Source organism: Parasteatoda tepidariorum, chromosome 12, assembly GCF_982258835.1.
Source record: "Parasteatoda tepidariorum strain Cologne lab strain chromosome 12, Ptep-v5.0, whole genome shotgun sequence".
Classification (NCBI taxonomy): Eukaryota; Metazoa; Arthropoda; class Arachnida; order Araneae; family Theridiidae; genus Parasteatoda; species Parasteatoda tepidariorum.
The window spans coordinates 22,035,808-22,057,278 of NC_141766.1; the positions used below are offsets into that span (position 1 = coordinate 22,035,808).

Consider the following 21,471-nt stretch of genomic DNA (forward strand, 5'->3'; position numbering starts at 1 on the left):
TATCAAACTCAGCCTTTGTTATTTTTCCCTTTTTAATTTTGAATAATTTTAACTTTATTGCTTCCATCTAATTTAAATTATTCTAAGTTCATTGATTATAGTTATTATAAGGTGTCTAAACACTGTAAAATAGATACTTAAAAATTAAAAAAAAAATTGTGCTTTTCAAAGTCGTTTCATTGGAAACGCTCCGAGCAAGCATTTTGTCAAATTGAAGAAATAACTATCATCACTAGTTTGATGATATGAAATTTGTCAAAATTGAACTGATTTAAGTATTTGATTAGGAAACAAAACATTGATTCTAAGCAAAAAGTTTTTTCTCGTTTATTTTATTCCAATTTTTATCCAGCTCAGCCTTTTTTTCCTATTTTATTTAAAAATAGAACGAATGAAATTATAAAAACTTTTAATTCGAATTATTCTAAATTATTTTATTATAGTTATGACAAGGTCTCTAAACACTGAAAAAATTGATATTTAAAAATCATAAAAATTATCAATTTTATCGAAACAGTTTCACGAGAAATGCTCCGAGCAAACACTCTGTCAAATTGAAAAAATTACTATCTTCACTTATTTCATAATCTGGATTTAATAAAAAATTAAATTAACCGTTTACTTAATTGATTCAAAATTTTAGCATAAAACAAAGGTATTATGATTAAATGGTTAATAAGTCATCTTAAAGAGTCAGTTTCAGGAAGGCTGCTTAACTACCAGGAGCATTAACCCCTGCACCATGCCGACACGCAGTGTTTACATTTTTGAACTGAAATAAAAATTGTTATATCGCTCCCAAAATGCATTGAAATGACACGCTATTTAAGAAGCAGTTTCGTCCGATATTCGTGAGTTTACGTTTCGTCAAAAAGAATATGTCATCAAAAATAACGAAATGCCACTCAAAAATTGTTAAATCGTCAAGAAAGAGAGTTTTACTTCTGTGAGTTAAAGTGATTTTAAATATTAATAGGTCAAGCATTGCAGCTCAACAATAAAATTTAGTAGATTTGTTGGTTTCTTCGGCAAACTAAAGAGAATCATCCCAATTCATTTAAAGACTAAAACTTATTTTAGATATAAAAATTTTCGGTCGAAAATCAAATATTTAATTTTTTCAAACGCGTTATCAATTTACAAAAATTCAAAATTTTGTTGCTGACGGCAATTTTGTAAAACACAATTGTATCTGTGGCTCTTAAACAATAATAATAATAATAATAATAATAATAATAATTATAATTAACATTTACCAAAAATCTCTTTTTTGTACGCCTTGCTTATTTTCTAAAAATTCATGTATACGTTACATGTAAGACAAAAAAAAAAAAAAAAAAAAAGACAAGTAAATGCAGATATTTTCACTGTATCATTTTTACAATGGCATTGCCCTTTCTTTATACGATATACAGATTCATTAAATTAACATTGCATTTTGCTTCGTTGCATATATTTTTAATATTAAGGAACAAATACGCCTCATTATTAAAAGATTGCTAATGTAAGTTCAATGCCCCTAGAAATTTGATTAAAGTAAGTACTAAGTAAAAGTACCTTCAGATGTTCTTAAAGCAGAGAAATGTCGAGCAATTGGCGACTATTGTGCCATGTTTTGGCACACGACTCTGAACAAAAAGCTCCCTCAAGCGTATGCCTCCATTCTTCTATTATAACTTTGTCCCACGAATAAAGGACTTCAAAAAGCGATTTATGATGTGTGTGTTTTTCGTTACGGTTACTTAGTTTCCTGATTCGCCTTTTCTATATGCCCTTCCGCAAAAAAATTTAATAATTTTTCATTTTTTTGAGAAAAATAAGGCAAAAATACTATTTAAAATGTAAACATTAAAATATATCCAAGGTTTTATGTAATGTACACTGTATGCAAGAAATCTATGTAGATAAAAAAGAAATAGTGTTGAGGAATTTTTTTTCAGGAAAATTAAACACATATTTTCTTCAAGGTTGCGAAAGGAAAACTGTTACTTAATTTCTTGATTAGCCTTTTTGGCATGCCCTTCCGCAAAAAATTGAAATAATTTTTCATTTTTCGAGAAAAAAGGTGAAAATACCATTTAGAATGTAAACATTAAAAAATATTCAAGGTTTCATGTAATGTACCCTGGATGTAAGAAATCTATGTAAATAAAAAATAGTGTTTATTTTCAGGAAAAATACATTTTCTTCAAGGTAACGAAAGGAAAATGAAAAATGCAAACATGAAAAAAATATCTATGAATAAAATTCAATGATGAAACTTTTATTTAATTGGAAAGATGACAAATTGCAATTAGATATGGGACAAAATATTTCGGAAATATATCTTCCTTTTGATGCAGAATTTCAGTTGGATATTTCAATATGAATTTAACGAATGTTTATACAGTAATGTGAGCGTGAAGCAGTTAAAATTAAAATGAAATTAGCTAATTTTAATATTTATACTGTGCTGAAATCAAGTACTGTTTAGTAATTGTTCTTAAAATTTTGTTTTAATTTTTTGAGTTTTTTAAACAAACAATTTCTTATGAATTCATAAAAATATTGAAAGAAATATTTTAGATTTTCAAGTAAAACAATCACTTGATTGTATTAAAATATAGATTTTATTATTAAAATTTAAATTGAGTTATAAGATAAAAGAAAAAAATGAAGGGCTAAACCTTTATGTTTAAATAGTAGTGTGCTGCGCTGTAACCAGGCACTGTTTAGTAATTGCTCTTAAAATTTTGCTTGAATTTTGAAAAATGTTTTTGTTTAAAAAAAAAGCCATTTTTTATGAATTTATTAAAATATTGAAAAAAATATTTTATATTTTTAAACAAAGAAATCACTTGATTGTAATAAAATCTCGATTTTATTATTCAAATTTAAATTGAGTCATAAGATTAAAAAATGTTGAAGGACTAAAAATTTCTGTTTAACTAGTATAATCTAACCTTTTACTTTTTAATAAATAGTAGAATCTATATTTTTGCCTTGAAACTAAATAAAAATGTGTATTAAATAAACAATAAACGCAAACAAAAGAATATTTAATAAAAGCATAACAGAATATTTCAAAACCGTAAGCGGATAAAGTTATTAAAAAGGATAAGTGTGTGAATTGGGTTCCCATTTCATTATATCCGTTTCTTTGTTTGCATCTCTAAGCCGAATAAACTTTCAAATGTAAATTTTTCTGTTTAATTGTATCCTCACCATAAGAATAATTAGGTTGCCTTTATTTTTAAAATAAAAAAACAGTTTTCCGATTTTGTGCATAATAAGTATTCAGAAAGATGTTGCTAGAGTTATTTTTTAACAGTAACTTAATATAAATAGATATTTAGTTTTTATAATTTAATTAATTTAAAGATGCTATTAATATCCTTGTCATCAGCAGCAATGCATTGAAAGACAGTTAACATTTTACTCTAAAATAAAGAACAATTAAGCTGGTTTGTGGAAATTATGTTTTCATTTTTACTTTTCGAAGATTTTAATTCTGTGCGATAATAATACTAGTTTGACTTCACCTGGTCTATGACTTGTAAATAGTTTAACTTATTAAAAAAAAATAATTGTATTTAAAATAAATTTTTTAGAAACTTTTTTATTGTGTGAGTCTTCATGATTTTGAAAGTTTGGCGTGCAAATGCTACACTTAGTTTTGTGCATTTAATAGAGATTAGTATTTTCAAGTAGCATAACACATCTTTTTACTGCGCTGCAGAAGTCTTAAAAAATTGGTAATCTTCTTCTAAGATTTCCAGCAAAAATGGCATATGCTCTATTTCGCTTCGCAATAACCTCTTAGATTTATTATTGAACCTCAATATAAATAGTTTGAACTATCTCAATAATGTGTAATGTTGATTCATGTTTCTGTACAAATTGAAATATAGTAACGTGTTATCAAGTGCACAGAAAAAAATGGATATTCAAATTTTACGTTTCCCTGTTTTTGAAGAAACCGTTTCATGGTATTTGCTCTCAGCGAACATTTCCTCAAAGTGACAAAACAACAATCGTAATTCGTCAAAATTATGGAAATATTTCATCATTATAGTTTTTATCGCCTAGTTTAATGAGAGATATAGGGAATATTAGATTAGTGGTGATGAGCACAGCTGTGGTGCTGCCATCTGTGTTATGAGAGTTGTGTGAGGTCACCAATTGAGGACTGCTGGGCAGTGGTAACTCCTAATGTGCTAAAGGAAGGGATGATATATTGTTGGGTCATCGCGGGGATTTAAACCCAGTCGGTCATAAGATTGACACGTTAGCAATCACAGCTAAAGTAAATACCCAGTTTTATGGAGCTAAGTGACTTCATGAGGCATCCACTACAAGTCTTCATTCTAGTTTACTACAATACTCGTCGTTACATTCGTTACATTTTCGTCATAAATTTAAGACTTCGCGTTTCGTCACAAATCACGTGAATTTGGACGAAATGTTTCTCAAAATTAAGGAAATATAGCTCAGGGATTGCTGAATCGTCAAAAGTGTGAGTTTTATTTTTAAGAGTGAGTTATTTGCTTATTAAAATAGTTCTATACCGTACTGTATATTAAGGTATAGAAAATTTGACCAATATTGCTGTGCATTACGTACTAAAATTTCTGACAGTGTAACCCAATAGCAATCCAAATTAGGTTCATATATTTTAAGAGGGCTGTTAATACTTAAACTTATGAGTTTTAAGCAATAAAATCTACTCTCAACTTTATTATTTCAAAATTTTAAATGCCTCGTTTTTTAATACATATATTTCAATCAATTTATATTCTAAAACAATTTAAAATATCCGTTTAAGTTTATGGAAAAGTATAGAAATATGGAGTATAAATATTATCTGTGGAAATGGCATTAAATCATATTTTCATATTGCTATTAACACCATGTTGAAATTGCTGAATAAAAAAAATAAAAAAAAAAACCGCAAGAAGGAATGGTGTAAAATGCGGTGATTTTCGCAACAAGTTGATTACCGCTTCACTGCCTGATCTGGAATAAATAAAAATTATATGGAAACAATTTTCGCAACTTGGAACAGTTTTAAACCTTTCAATTTTGTCCATTCTCAAACTTTCCGGTCGATTTCTGTTTCATTCATTGGTCATTTTAGAACACCTTTCTTTTGTAACCTTTAAAGGTCAAAACCGGATGCAAAGTCATGCTATGTGACTACGATTTCCGTTTTCACCTGTCGCCATTTTTTTTAACCTCCATAAGGCGGAACGGCTCTTCGTCATATAGAATCGCTAATTAGCTGATCTTCTAAGGAAGCGAATCATCTTTCTTCATGGTCAGTACTTTCTAATCTTACATATCTGTTATCTTCAACAGCATTGGATCATTCTTTAATTTAAGACTAACCAAGGTCAAAGCATTTAATAAATTTACACATTTCTGATGTGTATTCCTTGAACCAAGATTATCTTTAGGCTTATGTTAGTAAATAGTAAACTATCAGAGACTTAATTTATGACTCAATTGCATTACTCTAAAAAGTCCCAATACCAAATACTGTGACAAGAAAAGTTACGTACAACGTCGTGCAGTTGAATTTATTGATGTGAATTTGAAACAGTTCTAATCTTTCAAATTCGTTATCGTCTGCAGTATTAAATCATTCTTTAATGAATAAAGACTAATCAAGGTCAAATATCCTGACAGATTTATAATTCAGTATTCCTTGAATCAAGATTTTCTGTAGACTTTTCTTAATCTTAAGGCTTATGTTGTTTAGGCTTAATCAGTAATCGACCGAACTTTTTATTTATGAGCCATTTAAGAACATTATACTATAATCTCTACTAAATACATTACAATAAAAATACATGATAAATACTCATAGATTTTGCTCGAAAAAAGTTTTGAAGTCTACCTTCTAGCTCAGCGGATCCCAAATGATGTATTGCGCAACCCTAAGGTTTTGTAGAAGATTTAAAGAGATTTCGAGAGTTTGGACTTTTATTTTTAACCAGTCATGATTTTTGAAACCTGCTTTTATATTTAGATTTCACAAATAATCCGTTTGGTATTTAATATTTCGATTTGCATTATTAAGGGAGTCGGTAGGGCACATAGCAATCATGCTGAAACTGATCTGGTTTGATGTACCTTTTCTCAGCATCTAAACATTATTCAGCTTTTTTTTCCACAGAATATTTACATATACCTGTTAACACTGTGATAATTGTTAATACATATCTTTGGCAAAAACGTTTTAAAAAAATTATGAGCTGAGAACTTTTAATTTTTTTAAAAAGTTTCAGCATATTTGTACAGAAATCTTTCATAACTCAAGAAGTATCCATGTTAACACTAAAACATTACTACAGCATACAAATGATATTATCTCCAATATCGAAAAAAAATTCTAAAGTACTATCATAAGTACTTATAAAAGGTACAGTGTGCCAAAAAAAAGAAAAAAAAAAAGAAGAAAAAAAAAGGAAAAAAAAAAAAAAAAGGATCAATCTGAATAACTTTTGATCTAAAGATCGAATTTTGATGTTCTAGGACTCAATCTTAATGGATCGATGGGGTGAATAAGTGCAGACGATATTTTAAGTTGCAAAATCAGACACAAAAACGCACTTTCTCAGAATAAACATACCTGTTTTTCGACTGATTTAGATTTCTGACCCCCAAAATATAGGGGGTGGTCGCAATCTCAATAGTTTGGTCAGGAGAGTGATCCAAAGTTTGGACCCCTTAATTTTAATTTCACTGTTTGTGCATTTCGCTATAACTGGAGAACTTTTTAAGTGAAAGGAAAACTATTTGCACAAAATTTTTTATTTATTAAACCCTCCCCCCAAAAAAAATCAATTAAAGAAATAAAATTTAGTAAATATTTATTATTTTTTATTATTTTATTTAGTAATAGTCGAAAAAATTTTGCGAGGCATGTTATCTCCATCGTTCTTCTTCTTCTGAAATTTTCCCTGTTCTTGCTTTTAATTCACCTCAAAAAGATCACAACCTTTAACAATTTTTAATTCTAATAATAAGACGAGACATGCTGTCTCAATTTCTTTTCTTTTTTCTTAACTTTTCTCTGCTTTTATGGTTAACGATTTTACAGCTCCTCAAAAATATCACAACCTTTAACAATTTTTAATTCTAATAATAAGACGAGACATGCTGTCTCAATTTCTTTTCTTTTTTCTTAACTTTTCTCTGCTTTTATGGTTAACGATTTTACAGCTCCTCAAAAATATCACAACCTTTAACAATTTTTAATTCTAATAATAAGACGAGACATGCTGTCTCAATTTCTTTTCTTTTTTCTAAACTTTTCTCTGTTTTTATTGTTAACGATTTTACTGCACCTCAAAAAGATCACAACCTTTAATTTTTATTTTTATTTTAATAAGACAAGGTATGTTATCTCCATTCCCCTTCTTTTTCTAAAATTATCCCTGTTCTAGATTCTTATTCGCCTTAAAAAACACAAACTTAAACAATCTTTAATTAAAAAAATAAGACGAGGAAGAATTTTGAATTGTATTAATAAAGGTTTTCTTTTCTAAATATGCTACTTATGTTGCTATTGACATTATTTCAGTCCAAAATGTTAGTCATTGTTTTTTAAAATACTGTAGCGAAACGATTGAAAGCGTCGTTTTTACTGATATGTAAATATTTTTTTTAAATTTTTATAGACGCCTAATTAGGAACTAGTAGAAAATTTAAAATAAAAAAAAGTAACATGTACATTAAAATCTTCCATCCGATTAAATTTTTATACTTTACGGAAATTTTCCTTTCTTTCAATGCGGAAATTTAAAAACGATAACTCTAGTGCGGAATTAAATGAAAACTTAAAATAGCTAAATGAAATATTTTTTCTTTAAAAAACTGTGAAAAATGCTTTTTGCAATAATACTGTGTCTTTTTTAAACTATTAATTGAAAAAATATTAATAAAATATGGGTGGAAATCATATTGAATTAGTAAGAAAAACCAATTACATTCTATTATCTCTCCCGTTTTTCAATGAAGGGGTTTATTAGTTGATTTTTCCCCCCTACAAAATGGTCATATGCTGGTTAATTAACGAATACTGATAATTAAACACCTTAGATGAATAAAAGTCTATATTTAATCGAAACATTCTAAAATTTAATATTTTAAAGTCAGTAGTAAATGATGTTTCTCTATTAACTATATGTCAATTAAAATGTAAGTATAAGAGCTAGCCGTAAAATATTTTTGTGAATATCGTCTTTCTTTTGACACAACTTTAGTATTATATTTATGTGACTTTTTCAACCACTTAAAATTGTATTCCATGTTTCATTACTTTTCAAAATTCGGTTATTTTCAACCTTGCATCATATTGACCGTTTTACAGTGAAAACATGTTGTTTAGAATTTAAGCACGAAAGAATTTAGAATTTAACCCTTTAATCACGGAAAAACAAGGAATTTAGTCATTAAATCACGTTGCTTGGAATTTAATCACCAAATACAATGTGTGTTACATTTTTTAAGCTTTTATAATTTGTCCTTGAACAAATGAATCGTTAAAAACCAAATAAATTTTTTATTGAAATCTTATGTGTTTATTACACGAAATTCGAAACTGGTTTTTTTTTTGAAAATAAAATAGTAAATGGATAACTATTGCGATTAAGACGATATAGTACTAAATACGTTTTATTTTGATATAAAAATGACGGCAAAGTAAGAAATCATAAACAGTGCAACCACTTTTCAGACCTTAGTACTTAAACTGAACATTTTCTTACATTATCAGTTTATATATCTATATCCACGGAAAACGAAGTTTTTATCTTAAAAATAATATTTTGATGGTCTATACAAAATCAGGTTACTAAACTTTGAGAGGTAAATATGGCATCGTTACGGAAAAGCGCTGATGATGACTCAATTTTGCAATAATGATAGACATGCACGCACTATGTAGCGCTGATGATTGATTTACCGTTGTTCTAAATATACTTTTTCTTGATGATTTAGATGTAGGCTAAGTTGAAATAGAAAAGATTTAAGTCTCTGTATCTTATCAATAAATTAATAATAGATTCGAAATCCTTAAAGAACAAATTCGATTCGCCGTTGCATGTTTTAATGGATATGACCAAGTACGTCATTACTTTTAAAAATAATATTACATCTCGTTAGAGCAAAAAGTATTGGTAATTTTTTTTCTCCAAGAACTTTGCTTATTTATATACTTTGGAGATATTTCAAACTAGAAAATATATACTTAGATTCGTCTCAGTAATGAAATATTTCCTTTATTAGTTTGGCTTATTATAATTATTTTTTTAATTGCACATTCTCAGAAGTAAAACTCTTACTTTTGATGATTCAGTAATTTTTGAGCTAGCTCTATTTCGATCGTTTTAAAAATTATTTCGTCACGAAATCACAGGATTTGTGACGAAACACGAACTCTCAAAGATATGACGGAAAATGTTTTCGCAAATCAAAACATTATAGCAGTGGAATGCGGGAGATTTTTAACTAGAATTAAAAGAACTAGAAGACAGAAACTAGAATGACGAAATATTTCTTCACTTTTGACAAAATTCGTTTCCTTGAAGAAGAGAGGACAGTTATTTTTTTCTCCCTTTGACGAAGTGTTCACTCGGAGCATATGCCAGGAGAAGATTTCGTCAAAAATGAAGAAAGTCTCATGAAATTTGACTATCCAATTTTTTATATTGAAGGACCTGTGGCAATATAGCAATAAGTCACACTTCTTTCTAAAATGATATTTTTATCTCAAACTGCTTCTTAGTAATTTTACATGTTTTCGGAATTTCCACTAGATAATATCATAATTCACAAACATTTTCTAAAATGTTTACACTTAAACTACTTAAGAAAAAACTTTTTCCAAGAATTTAATTACATAGAAGACTGAATTACACAACATATATGTCGGCAAGTAAGAAGAGAAATTATTCGTATTACCTTTGGTTATTTATTTAGTGACACTGTTTGTTATTTATTAGAGTAATGATTAATATTGTTTGTTAAGGTGTAATTAATCAAATTTACTTGTAATTCGTAAGATACATATGATCCTGATTTTTCTGTTTTAATACTAATTTTTATTATGTCTCGAACTATTAATAATTAATATTACAATTTAATTTAATAATCCTGTGGCACCATTGAGTGTTGTTAGTATTAATTTTGAGATTATTCCTGGCGTTGTTAAGATGCATTGGAATTTTGTACGTACGTCATTTTATTTTTATTTGATGTTTCATCATTTTCGATCTTTTTAATATATTAAGTAGGTTAAATTAATAAATAGAATCACATATGAATTATACAAAGGATAGGTCAAGAGACGTGACTTAAATACATTAAAGTCGCGTTTTTTCTTCTTTTTTTTTCCACTTAAAAAAAAAAATAAAAAATTTGAATACTTTGAGTGTGAGGCTTATCAATGGCCATAAACTATAAATATTTGCTTTTTTTCGCATGGTTAGGATATGTCCATAGTTTTTTAATTAGTTTTCCATCTTAAAATTTTAATTAACTTTCACGCATTGCAATTTCTCAATTTTTGAGTTAATTATAAAATAATATTTATATAACTCAGAAAAAATAATAAATGTTTTAATGAATCGGCAAAAATGAAATTTTTGAGTAGTGATCGGCAAAAAGTTTTAAGAAGTTTATTTTGTTTAAATGCATTAAATTGAAACTCCTTTTTAACTCGCTAAATTACACTCATAATTTTAAACTAACTGAAGATAAGTTGCAAATAGAGACAGTGAAATTTCAAATAGTTTTTTGAAATCATCTATTTTTTACTAAATTATTTCTCTTTAGCATATAAATATGCTATAATGAATGATTACTAACATGAAATAAACTGAAGAAATTGAAGGAAAAAAAATGATGATTAAAATACAAATCATTGTCGTTTTGTGTTTTAATTTCTTGTATTATTAATCATAATTTTTAGAGAAAAATGAAGTACAAAATGGCAATGCATTGATATACTTGAGTAGATTATATAAATAAAAGGTAATAATAATTAAGTCATAAATTAGGTTTTATTTAAAATCGTTATGATCTTTGAAAATTTATTACAGTGAGTTTTAATCTATTTATTTTATGTCATATAATGTAAATAAATGTTATGTACTGAAGCACTGATTTACAGACGAATTATTATGCAAAAAATGTATTCACAATTTTTATTTTATTTATTACTAATTATTGAGATTTTTGTGATAGAGGTAACCAAAAAAATAAATAAATAAAAAAAAGCATGGAAAAAAAACTTAAATAATGAGAACAAAATGCAGATTTAAAATGGCCTGTTGTGTTTTTAGCATATTTTATTATGAAGAAGCGTAATGTACAAACGTAGCTCTCATAGTGCTGCCATCTATATATTATAATAGGAACTTTCTAAACAATTTGTTATCGAAAAATCCAGATAATTTTTTTTTTCCTTTACTGGAGGAAAAATAAGAGAAATTTAACTATTATTTGTATTTTAATTAATTTTTATTTTATTTTGTACCTTCTTGATACTGTTTATTATAAAATTTCTTAAGGAGTAATAATTTAGAGCGTCAAGATGTTCAATTTACATTGCTCATCTTTTTCATATGTTCGTATATTAATCAAAAATACTTCTGTGTGAAAGATTTTTGTCTCTTACAAATCTAGAAACCTTTTTTGAATTTAAAATTAATTAAGTATGCATTCAAAAATAATTTTCCAAACTTAGAAAAAAGTTCAAGCTTTTTACTAAATTTAATTTATTTTACAAATCTTCAAAAAAATCTCAAGAAGCTGAAAATAAATTTGAATAGACTTATGAGACTTTTTAACTTTTATCTAGATTTAGTGCCTTAATAAATTAGTTAAACTTTACTTCTCAAAAATAGTTTAGAAATGAGATATATCAGCGTAAAACCTAGATATTTCTAAAGAACAATATTTTTAGTGCTGCCATCTATTATTTAGAAACCAAATTATGAACCAACATATGTTTTATGGCAGTGCTATCTATTTGCAGAGAAGAGAATTCAATAATTCTTCCATAATTCTGGTACCTACTGAAACTTAGATGATTATGTATTATTTATTTACTCGTTGAAATTCTAAAAGAAAAAAAAATACATCAGTAAAAAACGTATATTTCTTTAACAAAAGAAACCGTTTTAACAAATCAACCAATATTTCTATTTTTCAATTAAGTTTCCAATTTCTAAATTCAAAATTAAGAATTTTAAAAAATAAGTAGTGCATTAATTAACTGTGAAATAAAATTTAAGGCAAAATTTAGATCTTCTTTCGTTCCTTTTTTTCTTGAATCTATGTGTATTTACGAGTTTTACGAAGTTGAAGTTTTTATTTATTTATTTATTTTAGGCGTTCAGCATTATAATTACTGTTACTTAATTTTTTATTCGAAATTACAACGTTATTTTAAATCATAGAGAAAAAAATTTAAATGTAATGACGTATTTAAATTTTTTAGGGCACACCATTAAGTATTTCCCCATCTTCAATCAAAGCTGTTGATCCTGATGAAGGTATTCAAGCTGCCATTCAGTATACTTTCAATTCTGGTAAGTTATAATAACAGTTTTGAGAATCCGCCTTTTAGAATTTATGTCTTCTCAATAAAAGTATTTAGATGTTAAATAAAAACAGAGATAGTTTATGTAAAAATAGTATTATAATAATTTATTGAAATAACTGAATTAGAAACTTGTCGCTTAAAAAAAAGAAAAACAATTAGATTCACAAAGAAATTAGGTTTAGAATTAAAAAAATCAGGTAATTTATTATTAAAATATGGAATAGTTAAAGGTTTATTTGTTATCACTGAATAATGAAAGCTATAATAATAATAAAAAATGCAGTCATATAAATGAAGTGTTATACTGTAATTATTTTCTTCAAGAAATTTTTTAAAATTTTATGTCAGTTTATTAAAAAAACAGATTTTTTGTTTTAATTGAAGAAAGGAAAATTTTAAGTCTAAAATATCTTTAGCTTTTAGAATTCACGTCTTTTCAGTAACAAAATTAACAACAATTGATTTTCTTCTCAGTAATATTAGAATTAGGAATAAAGAAACTTTTTTTTTTAAATTTCTATACGTTATTTATTCGTTATGTCTTCAAATTTAAAAAGAAATTAATAAAAATAAAAAGTTAACCAACGATAATAATAATGACCCGAATTTATGCTTTTTATCACAAAATTCATCTTTTATTGAAATATAATCTTTAAAGTTTTTAATTTACAATCTTTAACGTTTTTAATAAATTTTTTTTTCTTTCTTTCTTTAAAAAAAAAATCTTAAATATAAATTGAACAAACATGAATTGAGCATTAAAAAGGAGTCACATAAATAACGCCAAATACGACAATAGGATTAAGGTATCTGACTAGGGCAAAAACATGGCTTTGGGCAAAATTTTCGAAATTAGTAAATTAACAAACAGTGCGTCTGTTTTTTTCTCTTTTTTTTAATTTTAAGAAGAACCTCGACTGCAAAGGGTTAACATAAGAAAAAAATAATAATGAGATTTGACAATCTTCAAATTTTGGATTAATAATCCAAGAAAACTTGAAATGGTTTAACTTAAAAAAGGACGAGTATTTTAATTGATGATTACCATCTTAATAAAAAATAGAAAACGCACACATTTACTTTACAGTGAGCACTTTATTTAATGGCCACTGGGAGTTACATGGTAACTGAACAAACAGTGGATTTTGTCTTGTAAACTCTGAGTTGTTGCATACGTTTTTTTAGCTTTACTTTGAGTGTAAAGGGTTAACATAGAAAAATTAATTATGAAATTTTTAAGATAATAGTTTTTTTTGACAATCTTCAAATTTTGAATTAATAATTTATGCAAACTGGAAATAATTTAAAGTTAAAGGGTGCAAATTTTAATTGATTATTACAGTATGATGAAAAATATGAATCTATATATTGAGAGAAATTATGTGCATTAAGTTTCAAATCTATGATATTTATATAATATTGACTGTTTCAAGACATTTGTGCTTGTAATTTTTTTTTATTCTATTTCATTTTAGAACATTATTTATCATTTAAAAATATCTTATTCTAAATTTCAAATTATAGTTTGTTTAAAATTGATGAAACTAATTAAAAATGAAATAATGGTGCCATAAGTCATAATTTATATGTTAATACATATGTTACTTAACCAGAAAATGTTAAAAACTTTTTAGCAAAAGAATTCCATTTTTACCTTTAATTCAGAAAAGTGAATTGCTACTATTTAAGTTTGAATTACTTAAAAAAATATCACAATATCCATATTATAATAGAAAAAAAATTAAGTTTTAGCCAGTAATATTTATTTCTCTCTCGTGGAAAATAAAGGAAAGAAAAAAATAAATGAAATGTATTGACTTTTTATATTTTCCGGACAAGTAGCAGCTCTAATTTAAAAACTGATATTTAATTATGCGAAAATAGAGACTGATACATATTGTCATACATACTCCTTTCTTAGATGATTATTTTAGGTTTAGCCGTTTAAATCAGTTTCTGATAGTTTGATGCTTTCTTCTTTTTATACATAAATTATCATTATATCATATAAGTACTTTTATAATTGTACCTATTAATAGTACTATTTGTTTAATTATTTAGAATCTGCAGAACATGAATTGTTCGAAATAAATCGTAGAACAGGACAAGTGACGATACGAAAAACATTACCAGAAGATTTACGTCTTCCAATTACATTGGTTGTGAAAGCTACTCAAATGGATAATAAAGATCGATATTCTTTGACAACTTTGACAATTGAAAGCGATAACATAGCACCAACTGAACTGAAATTCACACAGACTGATTATGTAACAACAGCTTTAGAAAGTGCACCAGTTGGCCAAGTAGTCATAACTGTACAAACAACTAAACCAAATGATAAGGTATTGTTACTATTGAATTCTGATAATTTATATGAATGCAATATTTAATATGCATATCCGAAATGACCAACACTTTGAAAAAAAAGATAAAAGTGCATGGTTATTGAGTTCTGTTCCGGAAACAAGTTTTATTTTCTGCAAGCTTAAAAATTAATTGCAATGTTCATCCATAGATGGCGCAGCTACTGGGAAAACTATGAAACAATGTTTTTTTGCATCACCTCAACTATTCCAACTGAAATGTTTGAATCAGCGTTTGTTAATTTTTTTTTCTCAGACTTCAAATGAAAATATTGTTAATAATTTTGCCAGGCAGCAGTGCAGTTTTTTAATACTTTTTGTAACTAATTTTAAACTCTGAGAGAAAATCTTTACTTTTAAGCAGAATGCAGTTATTTATTCATTTTTTTAGTTGTTTTTCGATGGCTCTTTCCTCACATGGAATGAGGTTTTTGTCTAAATAATATGCCATTTTTATAACAGCCGGGAGTTTTCAATAGTTACTCATGACAATTTGGTTAAATTTCGCCTATTTTCAGATAACTATCTCTATATGCTGATTCAAAAAATGGCACAAAACATTAGAGTAAAAATTTTTTTACTGTTTTGCAAAAATTAAAAGCGGTTTTGATCTAATTTTTAATATCTGGGAAGTTACTCCAACGCTCCATTATCTGAAATCATAAAAATTGAGAACTATTCTTTGATTTTTATAATAATTTTTCTAAGGGAAAAAATTCGCCAAGTTGGCGATTTTTTCTTAAAAAATTCAATAATTTTCAAAATATTTAAGAAATTTTCGTTCGAGAGTGCAAATATGTTCTTTACACCAAGATGGTACATACAATTTTAAATTATTGCTTTGGCTCAAATGAAAGCACTTGAACTGGGACTTTTTTTATTTTTTTATTTAACAGAAAGTTTCAAGAAAGTCTTTAATATATTTACTTGATTTTACAAATCGTTGGTCATATTTGCATACACTTATTATTAAAAATATAGCTAATAAATTATCCTATTTTCAACAGCATGTTAGATTGCAGTTATTGGATCATCCATCTGAAGAATTTGCAATACAAAATACGTAAGTTTTTACTATCAATAAAATATTTAAAGCGCCTTTCATAAGCATTAATTCATGTCACGATAATAAAATTATATTTTGTTGTTTTGTTTCAGGGGAGAAATCATCATAGCTAAACCATTGGACTATGAAAAAAGAACATTTTATTCATTAAGGGTTGTTGCATCGGATGGAAAAACGGTAAATATTTATTAAAATAAAATTCTTAAGAGTTTGCTAGATAAATTTGTTACTAGTGTTAAAATTTACAACAAAAATTACCAAATTTTGTCACACTTATGTATATTTAGTCTAAATTTCTGATGTTTTTATTGAAATTAAGAAAAGTTTGTTATTTTCAGAAAATTACAGTGATACAGTGGGTCTCGATTTTTTCCCTATTAAATCTAAAAATTTGAAAGTGGACTCATTTGAGACAACTACTTGTTTTAAGAATTTTTTTCTCAAAGCGAATGTTGATTTTCATTTTTGTTTAATTGGAAATTATTAAGTTTGAAGAAAATAAATTCCAATGTTTAAAGTGTGAATCAAAATTAAGAAAATAATTTAGAATTCTTTGTTAACAGTATAACCACCGCATCTGGATCATTTTGTATACCACCGCATCTTGTAAATCTTTAAGTTCATTTTTACAAAAGCACACTCTTTAATCATTCGAGTTCTTCTTTTAAATTTTAATAGGGAATGTTTTTTATAACGAAGATGTTCCGCTTGGAAGTAAACTAAAATTTAAATTTGTTTATCCCTTTGACTGCTAAGGACGTATATATGCGTCCAGCGAAAACAGTGTGGCTATGGAATATGTGCGTTCCGCACAAGCCAAGAGTGTAGACTATTTACACAAATACGTGTTCGATGGAGGCTTTGCCTATTTACGTTTGATTCAAGTGTATGTCCTGAATAAGTTTCCTTCATGTATGTCAAACACTCCTACTTTATACTTCACCGCTTAGACCCGTGACTCTCAGGGGATAGAGGTTCATCCAGGTTCGAATCACAGCGATGGCTGGTCGATACGAATTCCGAACTCAGCTCGTACCGATCACTGTGCTGACAGAAAATATCCTCAGTGGTAGACGGATAAAGGGTTAGAATCCCCTTGTCGTCAGAAAGGTTTTCAAGGTTTCTCTCTCCACATAACGCAAACGCTGGTTAGTTCCATCAAAAAGTCTTTCAAGAAGGCAAATTTCGCCCAATACTTGATCCAGAAGTTCCTTTGCCTTCTGGATTGGGTTCAAAATTACAAGGATACGGAGTTGAGCATTAGTAGTCGTAAACCCAAAATTAGGTCTACTGCTCAATGACGGTTATAAAGTACCTCGTCGCTTAACGAAGAGAAAAATGAAATTTAGGAATGGAAATTGAAATCAGTTAAGATTAAATACATGCATTACGTCATAATGGCCAAATACATATATTATAACAATCAAATCAGGGCATTTTAAAACTTAACCATTGTTGAATAAACAATATGCAAGGTCAAAAAGTCTTCCAAGCCATCAAAAAGTCTTCCAAGAAGGCAAATTTCACCCAATACTTGATGCAGAAGTTTCTTTGTCTTCTGGATTTGGTTCAAAATTACAAGGATACGGAGTTGAGCATTAGTAGTCGTAAACCCAAAATTAGGTCTACTGCTCAATGACGGTTATAAAGTACCTCGTCGCTTAACGAAGAGAAAAATGAAATTTAGGAATGGAAATTGAAATCAGTTAAGATTAAATACATGCATTACGTCATAACGGCCAAATACATACATTATAACAATCAAATCATGGTATTTTAAAACTTAACCATTGTTGAGTAAACAATATGCAAGGTGATTTTAAATTAACTGTACCGACAACTGACCCTAAATAAAGCATACCGTTTGAGTGAACGGAATAAAATTTTGCACATAGGTAATATGCACTATGTGTTCAAGAATAATTTTAAAAGCGATTGCGTAGCTCTCTCAGTCACAGTGACAATATTTCAAAATTTTCCGAATAACAAAATTCCCTTTTCTTGATCGAAATGTAAATCCCAACAGAAACAAAAAAAACAAAAAAACTTAAAATAAAGTTAGAACCATCTAAGCACAAGGAATTGCGACCTTTAGCTCTTATTGAGTAATTCATCATTTTCCGCGACCGCTAACGAGAAGTGAGATTGATTGAAAAAATTTGAAAACAGAGAAAAAATAACCATGGTTCCTTTTCTGTTCTTAAAGATTCTTATCATACTTACTTCTCAAAAGGAAATATACTTATCCAATGAAATTGCGTAACTTAATTTCTAAAACTAGTGTGAAATTTAACCCTTTCGCGCCGACTGTCACAAATATGTGACAGCATAAAACCGTATCAATCAGGGTAAAAATATAAAACTGGTATTCAAAGTATTTCTTTAGCAGTTTATTTGTGGGTGGAGTTATAATTGTTTGATTAATTAAATTCACCATTACTTTGTTCAAAATAAAACTATTTAGTTATACTTTGAATTAACATTGATTTTATATATGATTAAACTAACAATAATTAAAATAAAAGCAAAGTAAGTCTCTCAAATCAGCAACGACTGCATTTAAATTACCGTTTTTTATTTAACTACATCCTGATTCTGATTTTGTACGAATGCATTTCTGAATCACCCGTCCCCAAGGGGTTAAACCTTTTAAGATGTCTCATGAAACTATTGTCATCTTCTTAGGTTGACAATTGTTTCATGACAATTGGTTGATAATTTTTCTTAGTGGTGTTCAATCTAGTATAATGTCCGATAATAGAATAAAGAGTTAACTAGTATATAATTTTTGTTATTAAATTCTTTTTTGTGTCTAATTCTTATATGTTCTATTTCAGAGTGATGTGGCAAGAGTAAATGTGACCATTATGAATGTAAATGACAATGATCCAACCTTTGTTCAGTCGCAGTACAATTTTCTCGTAAAACATGCGGATGTCAGAATTGCTAGTCTTATTGGAACTATTGAGGTAATTATTCACCATATTTTTTGACCGTCTTTTTAAAAATAAAGGTATTTTTCTATTAAAAAATGCTTAATATATCACAATAAATTTATTTACCCATTTACCCAAAGAGCCTACTTTTGAAAAACACCTATGTGAAAAAATGGGAGAGTACATAGTTGTTAATATCAAGTGGGGTTTTCTTCCTGTTGCCTACAGCTTATGTTTTAGAAAGCAATTTGCCTTGAGTGTTTTTCGTTTTTTTAAATCTGTGTTCATCGTACATTGCTGGCCCCACCAGCTTTCAGACCAAGCTCTTTCCTCGTGACAGATTCTTCATGGGTTCTAGCTGCAATGCTAAAAAAACTCTTATATCTTAAACTTTTACAAATAGTGGTGGCAATAGAAAAAGACACGAGTTGAGATAAAGCCTTTTTCGACTATTCTACACCAAATGTAAACAAAACAATGTTACCAAAGTTAGCTGATCAAATGGTTCTCTAATTAAGTCTAACTGAAAAAGTAAAAAAAGCTAACTAAATAAATTACCTAACTCTTCAGTCGAAATGAATTCGAGTTATGCTGTTGATTTAATGTAGCTAAATCAATCATTTATTAGTTATTGGAAATTGATCTTTAAAAGTTTTTGATTAACTGAAATACGCTACAAATCGATTGAAATATTGTGTACATTTACTAAATGAAAAAAATTCTATTTTGATAGAATCTTTTTATACAATAGACATGATTACACATTAGACCTTTTTAGACATGAACATTTTTAGCATTTCTTTATAATCTATCTTTTATTAATAATCTTTTTTTAACAGTGTTTTCTTAATAATCGTTCTTAATAATCTTGTAAATCAGTTTACACTGTAAAAATTAAAAGAAAATTGAAATCTGGAATGTTATTTCGATAAAAAGAAGTATTTAGATAATGTATTATTATATTATAATGTATTATAATTGTAATTGTAGGTTTCTGATGGTGATGTAAATGATACAATTGAGTTAACTGTAAAAGGACCACATGCAAGGTAAGTAAATTATCTTTCTCATAATCATACTTTTTTCCGGTTTTTCCGCGGGTTAGAAAATGTAATAAAGTAATGAAAAGAGATAAAATTTGATTGCTTAACAAATTAATGATCACTACAATATAAATGTATATCTAAATGAACACTTTACTGTAATGTATTTCTCAATGTCAACGTTTTTGTCTATTGACGGTTTTTCAAGGTAACGTTTTTATATTTCCTTATTTAGTTTCAAAAAAATTATTAATTGAATAAAAATTATTTCCCTATTTAATAGAAAGAACCAAAACATTCATATTCACCTTTATATGATAGCAACTTAGGTATTCATATTTGAACATAAGGGTAGGACATTAATTCGAGACTGCCAACTTTCTATGCTTTTCATGTAAATTTCTTCTAATGGTTGTTAAATTTATATTTCAATGTACAGGAGTTGATAAAAATAATGGAAACAATGATATGTTAGCTCTATATAAGCAACTTTTCTTTTAGCAACAAATGTCTTATAAGATTTTGCATGTCAAAACTGTTGGCATAATCAGGCTTGAAGCATTTAGAAATGCAGAGATGCCAACTGCTCCGGACACGCCAAAAGAATTAATAAAATGATAAATAACTGCAAAGTAAATTTTGCAAATATTTGACTATTTTTGCTTTCTTTTTAAAAGGTATAGCATGGCATATATACTATAAAGTGGTGAATTATATAAGCCTACGAATTATTTAGAAATAGTGGTGGATGAAGATCTTCTAAATTGAATTTATTAAACCAAGAATCACAATTGATAAACTACCACTTTAAAATATATATCTGCTGTCCGGAGCAAGTTGGCATCGCTGGAAATGATGTCACTTATATCCATGTAAATTTCGGATCGAACAAAACGAGTGTTGGAAGTTAATCACTTTTTTCTGCTTTTAATACCAGAAATATTGGGATAATTTTACTTGCTTTATTTAAATAATCTGGGCACCTTTTCCATTCATCATTAAATTACATACAGTAAGGTAACATACATTGATTTGGCAAACATTGTGGTAGTCATAAAAAATCAAGCCGTTTGCTTGAGAAACAATAAAACAATGAAAAAATTTAATATGACAAATTGACGTTTTTACTTAACACTAGAAATATTGATTGTAGACTTAAATTAAAAATAAAGATAAAACATGATTTGATACGTACAGTAATTGATTTTTGAAAAATGAAAGGCATAATTCATGAATATAGATAAATCATACCTTGATACATGATAAAATAACATATTTGGAGAAAATGCAGAAAATATATTTTATCAGAGATATATTTTATTTTATTGCTCATTAAATACAATAGAATTTTCAAAAGAATTTAACATGCATAAGTTGATATATATGTATGCATAAATTGGCTATATTATCAGAAAATAATTCTTAATGTAATTTAGTTTAACTTAAGTAAAAGTCTGCTGTGAAA

General features: G+C 27.4%; 1 protein-coding gene across 3 annotated transcripts in view; it reads left to right on the forward strand.

The window, feature by feature from the left end:
• The window catches only part of Cad96Cb (protocadherin Fat 4-like Cad96Ca), a 116,826-nt gene that overhangs the window by 88,564 nt on the left and 6,791 nt on the right, over nucleotides 1-21,471 (forward strand). For all 3 annotated transcript variants that reach the window (XM_016065607.4, XM_016065600.4, XM_016065615.5), the window contains 6 exons: nucleotides 12,491-12,581; nucleotides 14,657-14,940; nucleotides 15,969-16,024; nucleotides 16,120-16,204; nucleotides 18,865-18,996; nucleotides 19,954-20,012. In XM_016065607.4, coding sequence (XP_015921093.1) covers nucleotides 12,491-12,581; nucleotides 14,657-14,940; nucleotides 15,969-16,024; nucleotides 16,120-16,204; nucleotides 18,865-18,996; nucleotides 19,954-20,012 — 707 coding nt within the window. The remainder of the gene's footprint in view (nucleotides 1-12,490; nucleotides 12,582-14,656; nucleotides 14,941-15,968; nucleotides 16,025-16,119; nucleotides 16,205-18,864; nucleotides 18,997-19,953; nucleotides 20,013-21,471) is intronic.